Source organism: Emys orbicularis, chromosome 8, assembly GCF_028017835.1.
Source record: "Emys orbicularis isolate rEmyOrb1 chromosome 8, rEmyOrb1.hap1, whole genome shotgun sequence".
In the NCBI taxonomy this organism is placed as follows: domain Eukaryota; kingdom Metazoa; phylum Chordata; order Testudines; family Emydidae; genus Emys; species Emys orbicularis.
The window spans coordinates 38,689,744-38,710,659 of NC_088690.1; the positions used below are offsets into that span (position 1 = coordinate 38,689,744).

At 42.7% G+C, this 20,916-nt stretch overlaps 1 protein-coding gene across 1 annotated transcript in view; it reads left to right on the forward strand.

Moving 5' to 3' along the window:
- The first annotated feature begins 2,658 nt into the window (after positions 1-2,658).
- PALMD (palmdelphin) overlaps positions 2,659-20,916 on the forward strand; it is a 37,879-nt gene continuing 19,621 nt past the window's right edge. Inside the window, exons 1-3 of the mRNA XM_065410096.1 lie at positions 2,659-2,703; positions 9,484-9,564; positions 18,704-18,834. Coding sequence (XP_065266168.1) covers positions 2,659-2,703; positions 9,484-9,564; positions 18,704-18,834 — 257 coding nt within the window. The remainder of the gene's footprint in view (positions 2,704-9,483; positions 9,565-18,703; positions 18,835-20,916) is intronic.

The following is a 20,916-nucleotide window of genomic DNA, read 5'->3' on the forward strand; positions in this document are numbered from 1 at the left end:
TTAGAACATTCAAATCTTTGTTTCAAGCTTACTATACACATATAATGGAAATACAGATCATAAGTTAGGCTGGTTTTCCTGAGGGTTGTCACTTGGCCACCATGAACTACATCTAGCTGAATCACTGCACACAAGTTGTCTGCCTAGATGTAATTACTATTTTGGGTCTTGGTCTTGAAAAAGATCACATCAATAGCTCCACTGGGCCTAGTTCTCCAATGCCTTGCACGTTGTGTAGTCATTTACACTTCTCCAGAGAGTGTTACCAAACCAGTTCAGAATGGTAGAATTTTGTAATCATTCATGCCTATGGAAAGAGTGTACAAGAGGTGCAAGATAATGGAAATCAAGGGGCCATTTGAAGTCAAGTTTGAACCCATACTGGTTTTACATCCATGGAATTCCACTGATGACAGAGAGCAGAATTTGGCCCCAAATGGCTTCTTTATCTTGGTCATTAGCATTCATCTCCTTTAGGAATTGGAGGGATAGCTCAGTCGTTTGAGTATTGGTCTGCTAAACCCAGCGTTGTGAGTTCAATCCTTGAAGGGGCGGGTTAGGGATCTGGGGCAAAAATTAGTACTTGGTCCTGCTAGTGAAGGCAGGAGGCTGGACTCAATGACCTTTCAGTTCTATGGAATAGGTATATTTATTTTTACAGTTCTAAAACTCAGGTAAGCATCCAAACCATGAATCTATAGGAATTATCTTAAAAGGCCAGAAGGGATCTCTGATCATCTATAGATTTTAATAAGGATGAAGCAAGTAGGAGTCTATGAAAAAGTAATAGGTTCGATAGAAGTATATCATGTTACAGAAAATGCTTGTCTCACACTAGGATTCTATAACAGGGATATTATTAAATTCTATGGGGGTAGTTAAGTTGTTTTCTTTTAAATCCATAAGGGAATGTTTATCTGGACATATCCAAACTTCCATGGCCTGCCACACTTGCACAATCAGGCTCTTGTGATAGCTCAGTACTTCGGGCTTTGAACAGCAAACTTCACCTTTCTTGTGTTATTTTTAATTTTTGGTGCTGACCCAAACCAGGAAGAGCAGAACATGTTAATAGTGAAACAAAAAAAAATTAGTTCTCTCATCACACAATGAACATGGGATAATGTCAAGTTTTGAACAAAAGTTCAAGGTGGATCTTGAAGACATTAATGCATCCCTAATCTCTGCCTGAAGGGAAGCATACTGCTTAGATGCATGGGCAAATGATGGCATAGCATAAATATGGTATATGCAATTAAGTATTGAATCCTATCAGGATCTGTAGAGGGAAGATTCACTCACTGGATAGATCACTTGTAAGTTGTCAATTCTGTTGCATCTCAGCATTTGTCAGTAGCTGGTCTATACCCATTATGGTGATATACTGCTAGTTATGTAGGTGGGCAGCTTTTGGACCCAGCCAGGGGAATAAAAAGTGCTAAGTCAGGAGCCTGAGGCAGGTAGGATTGGAAGCAGCTTGGATCTTGCATGTGGTTCAGAAGCAAAGTCCAGGTGATGAGCTATAGGCAGGTACTGGTGGTGCTGACTCAGAATGGAACATGGGGTGAGGGAAAGATAGTGAAATACCAAGGTACTTGCTGGAGGTTTACACATCTATAAAGTCATTTCCTTGCACCAACTCATTACATATGAAGCGATCCCATGATTTGAATCACAGTGTATTTAGTGTCTGTGCATTAAGTGCAAAAAGAGTGGAGACACTGACAGATCCTTGCATACAGCATATTTGCAGAGATTACAATTACACATTGCTGAGGTCTGAAGCGATTCCAGACTCACATTACATCTTATGTGTACCCAGCTTCAGCTTTTACACATGTGCTAGGATTTTTTCGGTGAGTGGATTTTATTTGAGGCAGTTCCACCCATTTTGCAGGTTTCCTAGTCTGATTTTAGAAGGCTCACTCCCAGTCATGTAACCAGAAAGGTGAAAACGTACACCATCCCTTAAGCAGCATAATACCGAGTTCCAAAGCACATGACAGATATACACATCTCATTCCAGTCAGCTGAACAGCCACCCAATATGAGAGCTCTGTTAGAACACAAGCACTAGAATTCTAAAAGGCATACTGGTGATGTTCAGGTAGAGAGCCTGACTCTGTAGTCCTTATCTAGGTTGTTGAATCCTGAGGATCTGACTCCTTTACTATGTACAATTATTGGTGCTTTCAAGTCTACAGTATATTGCTTTAAACTTTTTTCATTAAAGACATACATATAAGGAAAAGTGAATTGTGGCTTGTGTCTGAGTGCATTTGTACCATGTTCCTGGACACTGTGCTTTGGGCATGAAACAGTTAAAGAAACTATGGCCAGCTAACTGTGCACATTAAAACAAAGAGTTGGCAGCTTCTGAAGGAAAAGGGCTTGTGCTCCACTGTTCAAACTTGTCAGTCAGCTCATGCCAGCACTCTCCACGGCTGCCTCCCCACCGCACCCTCATTACATGTGTCTGCCTCGGCTGATCTGCTCATCTGTTCAGAGCCTCGCCGGATAAGTCAGGAATTCTCCCTTCTCTCTGCTGTGGAATTGGATCACAAACCACCCAGCTTTTCTTGAAACCCTCACAGGTGGCTCTTTGCCTATGGTATCTTTTCTTCTCCCTTCACCGCTTGTCTCTTTTTAATTTCCAGAATGGAAGAAGCTGAACTGCTGAAGGAAAGGTTCCAGGCCATAACAGTAAGTGCTTACAGTTATAACTCATGAGGATAGGCTTAGAAAAATCAATGCATTAATACAATATTGTATGTTTTCTGAAGAATCATTTGTTCCCTAAAGGAACAAGAAAAAATCATCTATTTCTGCTGGAAATGGTTACTTTTCCTTTATTTGCTTTGTAAGTTATATGCTGTGATACAGTAAATTCGCCAGTACTCATTTTATTGTGGTTTACTAGGTTTAAAGACTAAATCCAGTGCACTGAAGTCATTATTACACCTCAGATCATACATACATAATGCTATCTTCATACCAGAGTGTGTGTGTATGAAGGATGCCAGGTCAAAAAGCAGGTCTTCTTGATCTACAAGCTCTGCAACTGATAAATTACCATATTTCACAGGCAAAAAGTAACTAGGGCCCTAAAATCGTTTTGCCCCCCTATATCATAGAATGAAGTAACACTGCAGGATTGCTAGTTTCTACAAACGTTAAAGCTTACATTGTAAAAGTCAGAAGAAAGAGCATAGGGCTGACTGAATTCCAAGCTATCAGCTTTCCGTAGAACAACAGATTGAGGGATATTTATAAAGAATGTAATGTATGCCAAAGGCTGTAGAAGACACCTTCATTACTGCTCTAAACAGAATTCTGCTTTGAAAGTCTGAATGTTTATGTATGGGGGAAAAATAACAGGAGTACTTGTGGCACCTTAGAGACTAACAAATTTATTAGAGCATAAGCTTTCGTGGGCTACAACCCACTTCTTCGGATGCATATGTATGGGGGGAACTTTTAGATCTCTTTAAAACAAGGAGCATAGATGGCTAAAGTTGATGTAACAACAACAAAAGTCACTCAAATCTACAGGACCCTGATTTAACCCCCAATGAAATCAATTAGATTAGAGAAGGGTTAAATTGGGGCAGAATTCAGCTCTGGAGGAGACAAAAAGAAAAGAAAATCTGTAGTAGGATAGTTCAGGTTTGATTAATTACAGGCAACCTTTAAGTCAATGCCTTTGTTTTCAAGCCTCCCCCCTCCCTCCCCCCCCCACACACACTCCATATGGTGGGTTAGAATTATTTGATCTTGCAATTAGTGGTCAAAGATAGATTATATTGCCTGGATAAATAGCCAATGGCATTAAAAAAAAACCTACCAGCACTAAGCACATCACGGATAAACATGAAGGATCCTAGATGGAAATTCTGATAAAGAGTTGAACTGGACTTTGTTTTTACTTGTTGCATCTTAAAACACCACCCATCTACTAGACACTAGGACAATGGTTTTCAAACTTTTTTTCTGGTGACCCAGCTGAAGAAAATTGTTGATGCGCATGACCCAACGGAGCTGGGGATGAGGGGTTTGGGATGTGGGAGGGGCTCAGGGCTGGGGCAGAGAATTGGGGCATGGGGTTGGCGCATGGGCTTACCTCAGGCAGCTTCCGCTCAGTGGCGCAGCCGGGGTGCAGAGGCAGGCTTCCCACGGCCACCCGGGGGGGGGGGGGGGAGAAAGTGGGGCAATTTGCCCCAGGCCCCGGACCCCGCAGGGGCCCCCACAAGAGTTTTTTGGGGGCCCTGGAGCGGAGTCCTTCACTCGCTCCGGGGGCCCCAGAAAACTCTTGCGGGGTCCAGGACCTCGGAGCTTCTTCCTCTCTGGATCTTCGGCGGCACTTCGGCGGCGGGGGGTCCTTCTGCTTCGGGACTCGCCGCCGAAGTGCCCTGAAGACCCATGGTGTGGGGTCCTTCCACTCTGGGAACCGGCCAATGGGAGTATGGAGCCAGTGCTCGGGGCAGGGGCAGCGCGCAGAGCCCCGTTGCTCCCCCACCTAGGAGCCAGACCTGCTACTGGCCGCTTCCGGGGTGCAGCACAGTGTCAGAACAGGTAGAGACTAGCCTGCCTTAGCCAGGCAGCACCCCGACAGGACTTTTAACGGCCCGGTTGGTGGTGCTGACCAGAGCTGCTGCGACCCAGTGTCTTACATTCCACGACTCAGTACTGGGTCATGACCTGCAGCTTGAAAACCACTGCACTAGGAAACAAAGGTAACAGCATATTCATTTAAGGCCTGATCTATTCCCCCCCTAAGATCTTTGGATATGTTTTCATTAACTTTAATGACATCTAGACCAGGCTCAAGCTGGAACCTGGTTTTCAGCGCACAGCCTCAATGCGGAGAAGTTTTTTAGAGGCTAGCAGATGGAATAGCTGGAAGGGGTTGAACTTTTCTCTCCTTAGAAACACTTGAGAAGCAGTTTTTAAAGACTTGTGACTACTTCCTATACCCTGTGCTGCCTGTTATAAGACATGAGAAGTCAGGCTTGGGGTTTTAGCCAGGTTCTTATTTATTGTGCTTGCTGCCTGAAGCAAGTACTTGCCCCCTAACTGTAGAATCTGTAACATTGGCTTTAGCAAACTGATACTGAGACAAAAAACAGGGCTAAGTCCTCCCTTCCATGGGAAAAGTAATAGTGGAAGTATTTGGGAACAGTTCTAGATAATGGTGTTTCCTTGGCCTCATCCCATTAGGGGGGCATTTCCCTCCCTGCAGAAGAGATGAGGGTGTGTCCTCAAAAGGCTATTGTCTACTTGGATGAGCAACAAGCACTCCCAGGAATCCTTGTAAAAGCAAAGGTGCACAGGCTGGCTCGCTAGCTGTACTGATTGCCCTAACAATACAGACCCTCTGCTGTGGGGCCTAGCAGACAGGAGAAGAAGCTGGAATTGCTGGGAGTGGAAGACTATGGGTGCAGTAGGATTTCTGCATCAGACAATGTTGACAGGGTCTGTATTTTCTTATGAAGTATACTTCTCCGGCTCTGGTGGTGGAGGGGACCATGGAGAGTGGCTAAACGTTGGCTCCACCCTCCCAAAGATGCACATTCACAAGCAGTGGAACCACAAAACCGTATACAGTTAGCTTGGATGACAGGCTGGAAGATCCATGATGTGAGACTGCTGTCTCATCCCTTCCCCTCCCCTAGGGTTTGCACAGGGTTCCTCCCCTCCGCACATGAATTTTGAAGGACTTAAGGTGACCCTGAGTATTTAGTTAGGCAAGACTCCCATAGACTATAATGGGAGTCAAAAATTAAGGCATAGGGCCATGTCCCACTTCGGTATATGGATGAGAGAAAGGGGCATAGGTACCTCTTTACCATCACACAAACAGAGCAGCTCTCTCTCCATTGTGAAGAGCGCTAAGAGGCTTCTTGCCTGTAAGCTGAATCTTCAAGGGGGAGTGTCCATACCCAGTTGACTAATACTTAACATTTATTCAGCTATTTAAAATGCAGAGCCTGTACTGCAGTAAGAACTAGACAAGGCACAGCAAAGTGCACCCTAGGGAATGCCCCAACCTGCCTTAAATCCTTTCATGACTAGAAGGCTGCACCTGTGTTCAGCCTCTGTGTGGAATTTGGCCCACTATATTCAGCAATCAATTTCAGAGGAACAGGTGTCCATACAGCACCAAAAATTTGTTTTACTTTACTTAGTTAATGGGTAGTTACTTAGGGAGGTGTTATCTGTGGCAATTGCTATTATGAAGGATGCAAGTACAAAACCTGAAGATGAAGCAGAGCATAGGAGGAAACCTGGGGATAAAAGTAAAACAAATGTGCAAGGTGTTCACTAAAAAAATGTTTCCTTCTTTTAATGTTGTACATTGATCTCATTTTCAGTTGGATTTTTTTTTGTTTCTTTGCATTCTACTTTTATCCCTTTATGATTGCCTTTTTGTACAGTATTCTTATATACCACTCTTCTGTGTTAGTTTGTAAACAGTATAGAAAAATGGTTCAAGGGGAAATGATTGTTATTGGACGATTTTTGTCATTTTGAAATGTATTTGCTGCCTGATTGTTTACTTTGACCTCTTAATGCTAAAATAAGATTTTTTTAGTGAGTATGTGGACTCCCAAGGCATCTTTCATAATTTATTATTTGTACCAAAGTTAACACAGGTATATTTTAGCATAAACTTAAGGTGGGTGCATTCTCTGGCTTAAAAGGTGACTATTAAGAAAATGCGTTCCCTTAGAAAGTGGACCAGTCTGTAAATGTGTGTAGTCCGTCGGTTCAACGATGATGTTTTCATGCTCTCTCTTTTTGTGGATTCTGGAGTGACTCTGAAGTCCAAAGCATGAAACGCATGCCCGTGAGCAGATTGGGCAGACAAAGTCATCGGTGAGCGTCTTGGTAGCTATAGCAGTAGTATGACGCTTTTCCCTTGCAACTAACAATCGATTATTTCTGTCCTCTTCAAAGAATTGGAAAGCTCTGAGTGTTTTGTGCTGCCAGGCTGATCTATTTAATGCAGCCTTCTCAAGATCATTTGGGTTTTTTGCACCAAAGTGTATGTTGTTCTTGATGCTGTCCTTGTAGCGCTTTCTGGGGCAGCCTTGATTTCAATGTCCTTGTGCCAATTCTCCACAGAAAATTTTTCTGGGGAATCGATATTCAGGCATCTTAATGACATGTCCAACCCAGTGTAGTTGAGCTTTATCAGCATGGCCTCAATGCTTATGGCATTTGACTTTTGGAGAACCTCTAAGTTGGTAATTTTGTCCTGCTAGCGGATCCCCATAATGGCGCGCCGAGACTGCATATGGAAGGCCTCTGGCAGTTTGATATGCCACTTGTATGATGTCCAGGTCTCACAGCTGTAGAGTAGAGATGTGAGCACAAAAGAATTATAAAGTTTTATTTTTGTTGAGAGGGTTATGTTGTGGGATTTCAGGACTGTGATAAGTAACTTTCCTAATAACTGAGAAGCTTTCTGTATCCTGTTCTGTAAACACGGGCTGACTTCATGACCTGTTCATCTAACGATTGGATTAATTCAAGAACACTTATACAGTGATATTAGGAAAGTTCTGTATTAAAGAAAGCTGTGAAGTTCAGAGATGGCATGTTCTTGAAATCAGGATAAGTGGAACAGTAAGAAATCTATGATAGCAGATCTTAGACAAAGGAAATTTTATAATAGATGCTGCTGACAAACATCACACACTAATATTTTAAATCCGTTGATTGTTAGGTTAAATGAGTTACAGAAGAACAAAGAATCTTTGATGGATAAGTATTATAGGGACTGTGTCAAGCTATATTCCAAATCTAAACTCACCTTTAAAAGTTGTATCTTGTATTGCAGAGATGGGTCAGTAGCACCTTTCAGAGAGATGGAAAACAGAAGTTATGCCCGCTTGTAATTTGACACTTTTCAGAAGAGAAAGTGTGTCAATGCTAATTCACTTACTACAGTCTAACATGGGGGCAATCATACTCTACCAAGCTACATTCCTCCCCATGTACTTCCAATTGGTTAGGTGTTTATCACTTGCTGTCCCCCAGACAGGTACTGTTCCTACCAACAGACACACAGTTGACAGCCTTCACACCAGAAGTGGCTGACTTTCAATAGCAAGTGAAGGGCTTCTCTGACAGGACACTAGTAACCCCTGGGGCTTGGGGCTACATGTCCATTAAGGCAGGTCCAACATCAGTCAAACACACACATTCCATCTCAATCATGAGGGGGAAAATAAACCATCACAGCAGGGCAGCTGCCTTAGTCGTGGCCCCTAACTGTAATGACGATCCTGTTTATATTTTGATCATTTACGAACAAAGGGGTGGGGAGAGGCTGCCCTAAGTCCAAAATGTTCATAAATGATCAAAATATAAACAGGATCGCCTTGCACCAAGGAAGGCTTCTATTCCCCTATTTACTCCTTTTCTTGCTTGGATCAGGCACTTCCCAGGCAAGACAGTGGAGTAAAGACCAGCTCCTCTCCCTTCCAAAAAGAGACTGAGCAATCCTTTGGGAGATGCCACTTCCTTTTTCTTGTCTTCCTCCACAGCTGTCAGTTCCTCCTCCTAGCAGCTAGGCCAGGCTCATCCTGACAGCTCTTCCCACCACATTTGGCAGCTCAGATAGTCTGAGAACCAAACATCCAATTTTTTGCCCAGTAGAGGGACATAACCTTTTCCTAAGTCACATAGGAGGCACATACACCCCTGTCAGAGATCCCTATATGCAGTCTTTTATAACCTCTAGTCATTACGTCAGTTCTTATTATGGTGCATCATAGTATAGAACACCAGGTGAGACATGAGTTAGTTACTGCCCTACCACACATTAATGTAAATGAATAGGTGCCAAAGTTGTTATATCTAATAGCAATACATTGTGAAAGCAATGATTGGCAGTAGAGTGGCCCATTAGGGGTGCTTGTAATGGTACAAGTTACTCTGTGTTTGATTCAATGCCCATTGAAGTCAATAGGAGTCTTTCTTCTTACTTCAAAGGGAGTTGGATCAAGTCATCTATCACCATAGTATGTTCTCCCCAGATTCTGGACGCCACTGAAAGTGGCACTGGAACAATTTTTATAGTGGGGGTGCTGAGAGTCATTGAACCAAACTGTATATGATGGAAACCACTTCAAGCCAGGGGGTGCGGCATCACCCTTAGTTCCAGCACCTATGACACTGGGCACCAAATCAGTAGTCTCCTGGTGACAGGTAGAGCAACCACAAGGTTATTTTATATTATGGCAGCTATCTGTGGCTCCAAGGGGCCATCCCAGCAGGTGGGTATTGCCTGGGTGTAGGGACACCCCAGGCATAACCCTTTTCCTTAGCCATGACCTCTGCGCTGTAAATAGGAAGGAAGGTGGTGCTGTGGTGGTGCTACATCACTTAAGAATTCCCCCCAGGGGTCCAAGTTAAAGCACCAAAGCAGTGACATGTCACTTTAAAAATTAATGTGTGGGTTTTTTTAATTTCCAGGACAAGAGAAAGCTTCAAGAAGAAATTACACAGAAGCGTCTTAAAGTAGAAGAAGAAAAATTAAAATACCAGCATTTGAAGGTATTATTTTGTCAATATCAGCAGCTTAAGTTATTCAACATTTTAAAATATCTATAAGAGTCAAATAATAAACACAAGGAAAGTCCTAGCCCTGCTATTAACATTAGGCAAGACTGCTATAATTAAGTGTTGCTTCAGCCTTCAATCTAAGCGTCCTTCCATTTATGGGTTTAAGTCATGCGTTTACTGTTACATTTGCAGAACTATTTTGAGTTTTACCAGAATGACTCCAATTGACTTTAATAGGCATCGTGCAAAAGCTTCACATAAAGGGGCTAATGTTGTTTGATAATTTTTGTAGCTTAAAGTAAGATCACAACCAGAAATAATTCCCAGCTTTAAACTGGACTTCACATGTCAGACTGAGTGTGTTCACTTTATAATTTCAGCACAAAATGCAATATAATCACCAGATGCAACCAAATGGCAAATAGCAGCTTCTTGATAAAATCATCAAGTAGCAGATTATTTTTATCTGGCAAAACATCTATCAATTTATTTAATGCATCTCCTTAGTGAAATAATGTTGTGACCCTGTGTGGGAAGCATATAGGAGAAGCATCTGCAAATTTCGCACTGATGTCAGACTTGGCAAGTTCACATCAGTATGGTGTTCAAAACACTGATGTGACCGGACAGCCTGGATGGGCCACACTGAGAATGCTTCACTCAGGGCTGACTCCAAGGATTAGGGCAAACAATGCCTCAAACTGGGGGGTTATCCTGTAATTAGATTCACCAAGCCAGTAACAAAACAGCTTCTCTAATACCACGTTGGTTAACAAGAAACCAAATACAGTCCCTTTTAAGCATTCCAGCCCTTGACTCCCATCTAGACAGCCAAGTCTAATATAGTGAGGGGTTATTGAAAACCTGATTCACCATAGGTGAGGTTCACCAATTCCAAAGGACCGGACACTTATCCCCAGGTCAATACAAGTCTCAGCTCTTACCCAATAATCACACTTACAGCCAATCCTTAATAGCTAAATCTAAGATTTTAATAATAAAGGGGTGAAAAAAAGAGTTGCAAATGGTTAAAAAGATCAATATACATACAAATGTGTGTAAAATCCTTAGGTCAGTTTCATAGCAGAGATGGTGTGGCTGCTGATTTGTAAAAGTCTTTCTGGAATCAATTTAAAAATTTATAGTCCAATAGGCAGTCCAGATGTAGAGTCTGTCCCAGTCTTTCCACGCATCTTCCAGGTTATTCCAAATCATTATTTGGAAGATGTCTGTCTTACAACTTATACTTTCTCTGTTCAAAGTTTAAGCAAACTAGAGATGAAAAGGATCAGGCCCAGGGCTTCCTTTATAGTTCTTCTAGCAAGCTGACAAGCCTCCTCACAGAAATTGTCACAGTAGGGCCTTCTCCCGAGGAAGATGCTTTGAAGCTAATCTTCTATTTCCTATGCATACACTGGTAAACTACTTACACTCATTCACATAAGGCATTTAACCAGTCATGCATTATAACAGAGATATTTAAACCAAAGACAATGTGGATAATATTAGTTTCTTGCAGTATCTTATATCTTTGATCTGAAGGTTAACTGGACACAGTCACATTCATAATTAAGGCAAATAAGACATGAAAGGGAATTAGCACCTACAAGATAATCCGGTTACATTGTTAAACTTCTAACAAGATATAGATAAACACAGACCAATACACTTAGCCTCTACTCTGGATTTCTATTACTACAAATGAATGAGTGTTGACGATTGCTAGTCTAGTACAGCTCTTTGAAATTCACATACAAGTAGATTGTCTTGATTACCACTGTAATGCCTTCTGTTACATTGTTATTGGTCATACACACGTTGGCTGGTCTGTCAGCGTCACAACTAATGAATCAGATGATCCACCTCTTCAATCATATTATTTAAAAAATGGGATGACTATTTTCTCAGGCTTCCCTTCTGTCTAGGGCAGTTTGGCATTTCAAGTAATTTAAATAATACATAAGGCTTGCTTCTTGAAAGTATGCAGAACTGGTATTCTGCTATCAAAGATCCTAAGCATATCTTGACCCATATTAATTGCGTGTCTGGATGGAGGGATCCAGCAAAGTGGTATTGTTTTCAAGACCAGGGGTTTGGCTTGCTTTCCTGAACAAGTTACACAGAATTGCCTCTCCCACGACACAGAAGTGTATCTAAAACTGAATCATCTTCAAATTAAGCACATGTAGCCTGGTCCCATTCATCTTCCTCTTTCACCCACACAAAAACATAGGAAGCTGAGTTTGTCACGCTAGATCATTACATCCTTCAGTTCCGGGTCCTGCTGCTTTAGAGGAAGGCAGGAAAAACTGCAATGAACCTGACCAGTTGTGCAGTGCTGTATGTGGGAAAAGAAACACCCTACTCCATAAAACCTGCAACTAACAGATTGCAGGCATATCATTTGCTTGTCCCTGTTTTAGCACATACACATATGAAGTAGAAATTTCAAGGGGATAATACCCTATTCTTATACACTTCAAATATTGATGGCATCACAGGGCTCTGTTCTTGACTGGTACCTCTAGACCAGTGGTAGGCAACCTGCGGCCTATCAGGGTAATTCACTGGTGGGCCACAAGACAGTTTGTTTACATTAACTGTCCACAGGCACGGCCGCCTGCAGCTCCCAGTGGCCGCGGTTTGCCGTTCCCAGCCAATGGGAGCTGCGGGAAGTGGCCGCACCACTTCCCGCAGCTCCCATTGGCCGGGAATGGCAAATTGTGGCCACTGGGAGCTGCGGGGGGCCATGCCTGCAGACGGTCAACATCCACAAAACGTCTTGCACCACTCAATCAGCTTACCCCGATGGGCCACGTGCGGCCCGCAGGTTGCCCACCACTGCTCTAGGCCCTACCTTGACTCAAATTGTGGATTTAAAAGATTTGTCACTTGCTGCCCCCAAGCACTTGCAGTAAGTGAAATATCTTCCTATACCAAAGTAAGGGGAGGCCACATGATCTTGCAATCACTGCAGCATGGCAAATGGGGCCCAATGTCACTGGCGGAAAATTTGTACTGGCTTCCCCCCACTCTCGTCGGCCCTGGCCACAGCAAAGCCATATGGAAAGGTATTACCATCCCCTGTTCCATGACTGGTTGTATTAGCACACAACAATATACAAACCAAGATTATGTTGGCCTGTTTTGCTTGCATATTACACAGCAAACTGATGTCTCATTTACCATCCACTATCACCCTAGATCTAGTTCAGCATTCTGGCTTTCCAAGTTTGTCCCTTTCACTAAATTGCTTTGCATTGCATCACTTTTCTCCATCCCACAACTATGGGCTACTTGCTCCTCTCCAGTATGTGGTAGAGGGAAACAAAACAGGGCAGGTAAGCCCCCAACCTGAATGAGGCTTTCATGGATTAGCCCCCTTACAGCAGTCTCACTCCAGATCAGTTAGATTAGGGCTCTGTGGGTCAGGAAAAGATGTGTCCCTGGGCCAAGGGTAGCATGCCTCCCCTGTACAGAGCATACATTAAATCTGCATGGGAGTGATTACTGGTGCAGCCAGCAGTAACTCCCCTCTGCACCTACAATCATTCCTATTGAGAGGATGGGGAAAGGTATAGGGACCACAGTTATGCTGCTGGAGGCGATGTGCAGGGAGGATGGGACTCATATAGTTCTGGAAAAAGAACGAGGAGTACTTGTGGCACCTTAGAGACTAACAAATTTATTTGAGCATAAGATTTCATGGGCTAAAGCCCACTTCATCAGATGCATGCCATCTGGGAAGACTTTCCAGCAGATTTTATGGATCCTTTCATTTTACCTGGTGAATCTGTTTATCCCCACCCCCTTCAATGTCTCTCCAAGTGCTATCTCATGGAGGTCATATGTGTTACCATCCCAGGGGTTTATCCTGTGAGAATAGTATGTAACTCTATTTTTCAAAGCTGTTAAAATATGAAAAACTCAGACCTTTTCCTAGATATAGTGTGTGGGTTTGCATTTTGCACATTGGGAAAATAGAATATGCACCTGATGGCCAGCCACAAAATTTACATAAGACTCTGGAACACCTATGCAGGGGACAAAATAATGACATCCTGCTACATTACTCCAGACTTGTTCTATGGTCTCTGACCAGCTACACCCCCCTCAGATCATGCTCAGGAGTTTGTTCATAGCAGTGTAATCTATTGTCAGTACCACTAGCATGATGGAATATGAACCACACGGGGCAATGATAACACTCTCAGAATGGCTGGAATGCTAGCACATCATATTGTATTAGCATCCTTTTCTTCTATACAATGTACAGAAGTCAACATGATATCAGAGGTACAAACATACTGTAGCATGCATAACTTTGTACCGTACTGGAGCCACTTTCATTCTTTGTAATGAAGGAAGAGCAAGATGGCTCTGCAGAAAGTTTCTGCATGCCTAAAGGCAGCTGTTATCGCTATACCTCAATGAATTATACTGGTTTCAGTGGAGCCATGCAGGATTCGTCTCAAGCCAGAGCTTCTCCCTTTATACAACAAACATTTCCAAGATATACAGCATGTAAGCCATTCATGAAAGTGCGACTAATGAAATAAAATGTGCAAAAAAGCTATAATAGGAAATTTACCCACAGTGCTTATTTTTTATATTATTGTGCTTATATGGATGGGGATTATCCCTGTAGTCCTTGTACAAAAAACTTCCATTGACTCTAATATGCATGTCTGAGAACTACAGGATCAGATCTTATGTCATATTTGGAAATTATAATCTCCTTTCCCCAAAAGCAGTGCTAGGTCAATTCAAAGCAGAGCAATACCTGGAAAGTCATTACCCTGAAAGCCCTACCTATCATAAACATTTAAATAAAAGATACCTTGGTTCCTAATCAGACTAGATTATTGTAGGAATTGTCCCGATTTGACAAGGGGAAGACACTCTTTGAGTGCCAAATATTCTGGCATAATCCCAGTCATCTCCTTTCTGGTCACAATCACACATCTGATCATGCCGAGACCAAGATACATTCGTTGACAGGGCTTGGTGATACAGTTACAGTAAGAGGATTGTGCTTGTCTTCAGATATACTCTGTCTTCTCTCTTGTTTTAAGTCTCTACCCCCTTGATAAAAAAAAAAGTTCTGTTAATCAAACTTATCAAATGCAAGCCCAGTGGAGGGTGCATTAATATTTAGAGCTGAACAAATCATTGGGGGGGTTTTTTGGGCCAGTGGCCAAATTTAACCCTCCCCCACCAAAAAAACCCAAAATTGGTTTCTTTAAACCAAACTGAGGTTTTTCAGTTTTTCCCTCACCAAACCAAATATTCAAAAATTGTTTGGGGGTGAAACAAAATGTTGAATGGCAATTCAAGAGTAACATTTTGCACTGAAATGGTTTGTTTTGAATATGCTGAAATCAACAGTTTCAACCAAAAATAAGGGAAGGATTCGGGGGGAGGGGGGAGGTCAGCTGAAAGATTTGCCGAATTCCACCCAAATTCATAAAGTTTCGGTCACTCCAACACTGCCTCTTTAACAAATTTAATATTCAATGTAAAGAAATCCACCCAGCTCTAGTAACATTTTTTTTGCCCCCTCTGCACTGGCCTCCCTTCTTAAAGGTAGGGTCCCAGGGGTGATTGCTAGCTGGGGATTCTTTGGCAGCACCACTGAGATGGAGTTGTACTACCTCGGAGTTGAAAAAAGGACCAGGAGGCCCCAGAGCTAGTTTGGAGACACATTTCAGAGTAGCAGCCGTGTTAGTCTGTATCCACAAAAAGAACAGGAGTACTTGTGGCACCTTAGAGACTAACAAATTTATTAGAGCATAAGCTTTCGTGGGCTACAACCCACTTCTTCAGATGCATATGTTTATGTTTATGTTTCACTCTATATGCATCCGAAGAAGTGGGTTGTAGCCCACGAAAGCTTATGCTCTAATAAATTTGTTAGTCTCTAAGGTGCCACAAGTACTCCTGTTCTTTTTGGAGACACAGGGCTTCAGATTCCACAGGCAGATCCACAGCTTATGGAGGCGAAAAGAGCTGGCCATTCTGCAGTGGGGAGGGATAAACCCTGTCCTTGTACTTCACAAAGGAACCATCTCAGGAAAATACTGCAAGAAGAATCTCACAGATCATCTATCCAGATTTCCCCTCATGTGGGTACTTCCATGGAAGGGAGTGAGGAATCCAGGTGTGTGTTAGCAGTCAACATCCACCTTTGTCAGATGCTTACATGGAACAAGTTTGAAACAGGTCTTTTGATTGCACTCTGCCCCAATATGCCCTCTGTCTTCAACTGCCCCCAATCAATAACCCTACATCTAGTTCAATGTGACTGGAAAGATTTTCAGAATCAGCCCAGTCAAAAAAAAAAAAAAAAATAGGTTGCATGCCTCTCCTCTTTGTACAAGCACAGAACTAGCTTCTTGTGATGGCTTAGTGGTGAACTAAACAAAGTCACTTCCCATTCAAACAGTTTCATTAGGAAGCTGATGCTGTGCTGCCAAAATGAAGGAATCATTTGTCAAGTTAAAGATTGTTCGCAGAACACAGCAATGGGTGAACAGACTAGGGGTCAGCCAAGGGCTTCAGTACCCACCAACATCCCAGGGGTGGCCTCCAATCTTAGGCTGAAATATTATGTTAAACTGGCATTTTGACTGAATTTTATGTTAACATCTCTTCCTAGTTGTTTTCACTAGGAATTTCAATATTGTCCTGCAAGGCAAGAGGCATTATCCATCTATGGCCCATACTATCTGAGCACTTCACAATCTTTGTATTTCTCCTCATACCACCACTGTGAGGTAGGGAAAAGCTGTTCTCTCCATTTTTCAGATGGGGAACTAAAGCACAGAGAGGCTAAGTGACTTGCCCAAGGTCACACAAGAGGTCTGTGGCAGAGCAGGAACTTAATTCAGGTTTCCCAAGTCCTAACCATAGGACCATCCTTCCTCTGCCACATCTCCATCGATCAGCAGCAGGTTGGAAAGATACCAGGGAGTGCAGTTCCTAGGGAAGGAAAGGCTACTTCTGGTTGTCCTCCTCAGGGCTACTCTTCCAGCCCTTCCAAGTGCAGGCACATTGAATTTGTCTTGGGGAAAGTTTCAGAGCCTAATCAGCTTCTCACAGCTCAATCCTATTTCTATTTGAAAGTGAATCTACTCAGTGAAGGAAAATGTATATATGGGTAAAAATACACTTGTAGCTTCTCAGAAGCACTTTGAGAAAATAACACATTTCCTCTTATTTATTTTAGATTTTAGTGATGAATACCTACACATTTCATTCTAGATGTCTTTCATTTACAAAGTCTGGGCAAGATTCTCTACACACAGTTATGGGGCTTTGCACTGCTCCGGTGTGCAAAGGAGCCATAGCTTTCACCAGCACCCCACAGAGAATTCACCTGTTGGAAGGGAGCTCCCTGATGGCATAAACATGACAGATCTGGCCCTGTACCCGACACATCCTTCCCCTCTCTCCCCACTCCCCCCGTCTTCCCAGCACAGGAACGCATCAGGGTAGGAAGGGGCATGCTGAAACATATCTCTAACAACCCTACACCAATGGTGCAACTTAGAGGAGCCCAGCAGCTGCTCTAAGCTGTGTTGAGACCAGAGCAGCTCCCGTTCCTGCATCAAGCACAACTCTGGCATAGGAAACACTATAGCCATCTGATCCAAAGCAAGTTCTAAAGCAATGGGAGTAATAACTGAGTGTGCTTTATAATCCCGTGAAAAGTGGATCAGCAGCCACTTCATGCAATTGACAAATACATAAATGAATAAGTGACTCAGAGCATCTTCTGTGTGATCGATTCACCAGCTCAAAAGAATCTAAACCACAGATGAAAGACAGACTCATGTTTTAATTAAGTAATGCTCATTAACATTACAGGTGCAAAAGTCCAAACACCTACTACTAATGCACGGTTCCACTCGTTAACCAGCCATGAGTGCCAGTTCATTCCAAAAGGACTGGGAGGTCTCCATCTGTACTGCTATGGTTCAGGAGGCTATGATGGAGCACCATCCTCAAGCATGCCCCTTCACAGCCTACTACCCTTTTTCTGTCTTGCAGTGATTTACTTCTGCACCAGAGTACTCAAGGCTTGGATTCCTGCTTTCTGGGACTTATGTATTAGTTCTCATACAGAGTCCAAACTCTCTAGCCCCTCAGCACCCAGAAGAAGGGCAAACCTAATTCAGGCAGACCTCCTCTTCTAAATTCAGGAATCCAACAGCCCCCCCTTAGGTCTGTGTAATAACTCAGATAGGCTAACCCTGCTTGTATTCAAGAGTCCCACATGTCTTATCCTAGGATCTGCATTAATAATTCAGTCCTTCCAGTCCTGCACTGGGAAAGCTCAGCAGGCAACAATTCTCCTGGTATTTTCAGGAGCTCTTCTAAATAACCCTTGCAACGGGAATTTTGCACACAGAGCAGAAGACTGACACAATGAGAAAAAGGCAAGGCAACCTGGGGCTCTAGGCATGCTGATACAAGCCATTCCCCTACACCATGGTTCCACCTCTGCAGCCCCACTCTGGTACCACGTTCAATCTCCAAGTGAGCAAGGGACAGCTCTCAGAGCTATTGTTTCAGGCTGTCTGCAGACTCAGGCAGTCATCACTTTGTTGACTGTTTCAAGGTTTTCTTTATAACCATCCTGGCTGGAAACTGTCATTTAAAAATAAAAAGATATATATATACACAGATGTAACCGCAGGACTTCAGGAGCTAGGGCCCTAGGCATGAGCCCATAGTACCTATGCTTTAATGCAGCACAGAGTAAAACAAAAAATTTCAAACACTGGGTCAGTTTACAAATGTTAACCATCACAGCTAATAAGTGACATGTGGTCTGCTCACCTGTTAATTCAACCCATCTGTAAAGGCAGAATGATTGATAATGAAAATGTTTTGCTGTTAATTACTCTATTGTTAAACCAATCACTAAACAACAACAGTTTACTCTGGTTTATTTCTATTTCTATTATGGGAGTCCAGATGCTCCCATCAGGTCTCATTGGTGCTGTACAAACACATACAAAGACATAGTCCCTGCCCCAAAGAGCTTACAGTCTAGGAAGCAGATAGGGAAAGTTACTGATTAGCATTTTTTAAACACACTTGTCTTTATCTTTTCTGAAATTAGAAAAAGGCCCTTCGGGAGAAATGGCTCTTGGATGGTCTGAGTGCTCTCACTCCAAAAGAGCAAGAAAAAATGCAAAAGCACAATAGGGAAGACCAGGAACGGACCAACGAGCTGCAACAAAGCATCCTCAGGTACAGCACAAATTTGTTGTGGCCCTCTGTAGTCATTAAAATGGTTCATTCTTAAAAGCATGAAGGAAAGGAGAGGTCCCACTCTCCATTGTTACAGGTAGAATGAAGTATCAGCTAAGGCTAATAATTTGCAGTGTTTTATTTAATTCCAAGGGTGCGATACAGTCTTTAATATATTTGAAGGGCTTCTGCAACAATCAGAAGTATAGCATGTGGGTTTGAAAGTTATTATTCCTACATATCTATATAATACCCCTAAAGGATTTGTTTTCCTGACTCCACATTCACCATTCGTACTGTTCTCTACAGAGGCAAGCACCAGCGTGTGGATTTTGCTCAGAGATGCTAACAGTAAGTCAGATAATGCACACTTAAAATTAAGATAACCAATAAGTTCTTAATTTTAGCTAGAGAACATGTAGCCTTCAAAACTTGACCCCTTGCAAAGCATTCCACATCTAAGTCATGTAATCATTTGTGCCCTGTGATTATCTCCTGTCATGCTCTCACTCATAACCCATAGTGTTAAGCGTGTCCTAAATGTAATCCTCAGAACCCTCCCGCAGAGTCCTTCCTTTACCCTTTTGCTACCTCATCTTACCAGTTTCTACAAATCTCACAGCTTGACTCTCCACCACATATAGCTATTTTTAAAGCAACATAAGCAGATTCAGACATGGCGGCCCTATTTGATCACAGGCATGTTCTTCAGGATTGTTAGCCGCATTCAGTACTTCTTGAATGCTGTGGGGTTTGTACTGTACACATGTTGTAGCTCCTCTGTGGCTAGGCGTACCAACATTTGCTCAGTGAGGACTATAGCAAAGATGAAGAGCTGTTTCTTTAGATCCACAAAGTTGCCTCGTCCCTGAAGTCTTGCTGAGGCTTCTTCCTACTTTATTTTAATTTAACGGCATCTTCATCTGAAGAGTCCTCTTCCTCAGCTCTCCTCCGCCACACACTCCTTTGGCTAAATTGTCGTCAAGATTATCTCCCATCCACCTTCTCCCTACTTCCTGTCTTATTGGTACAAGTGATATTTGTTTGCTGATAGGCAGCACTGCTGTGCCAGATTGTGTCCCATAATTAGACTGATTCCTTCCATGAAACACTTTTCTCAAGGAGAATCACTTTTTGAGTACATCAATGGAATGCTTTGTTGTGGTGACAAGGGTATATGTGCCTAGCTGGTTGTAAGACCCAGTGAAAATGCACCATCAATGTATTCCACTGACAACGTGATTGTCAAATATTACACACACACACAGGGAAGGATAGGCTCAGGACCAAGCAGAGGACACACAGCACGCGGTGAGCTGCTGTCCTATTGTTAAGGCCCCAAGGAATCCTGTTGCTCTGATATACTAGGAGGAGATTTTTTCAAAGGCTCACAGACTTTCAGTAGGAGTGGGGCATCTAACTCCGCTTTGAGCCTTTGGGAAGAGAAAGAAAAAACCTAGCCTCCCCAGCAATTTTTTTAAATGCTATTTTTAAAGCCATCAAATCAGGTCAAGAATGTTCATGTTTTTCCTTTCTCCTCCCTGTAGCAGTCCTCTGCACTGTTTCAAATTCATTCAGTGGCACCTAAATAAAGAACAGACAGTGCCCTTATCCTGCAGCTCTGTGAATAGTAGTAGAGCTAAAATGAGAGCTATTGAACTCCTGACAGATTAAATGCCTTGGAGACCGAGACACCCCAGCGGGAAAATACTGTAACTCCAGAGTATAAATCCAATTTGTCACCCGATCAAGGTACCTTAAGTGCTCTCTGTGCCTGAGTCATAGTATCTGGCAGGTCTCATAGCAACAGTTGCTGCAGGTCTCCTGCATCCTATCAGTAGAGAGGACTTAGAGTTAGCATCAAAATAACTCCTACAGTATTAGCTCAAAGCTTTCAGCAAGTTTTTAAGTCCTTATAATAAATGGTCAGACTATGGCATAAAAAAAAGACTCTACATTCTTAATATTTACCTAACCAGGTTTCTAATAAGGTTAAATCCTACTAGAATCACCCATGTAGTGATGATATTTTTGTACATCTTACTATGCTTGGTTCCTAAGGACTGTTAAGGATGTTGCAGA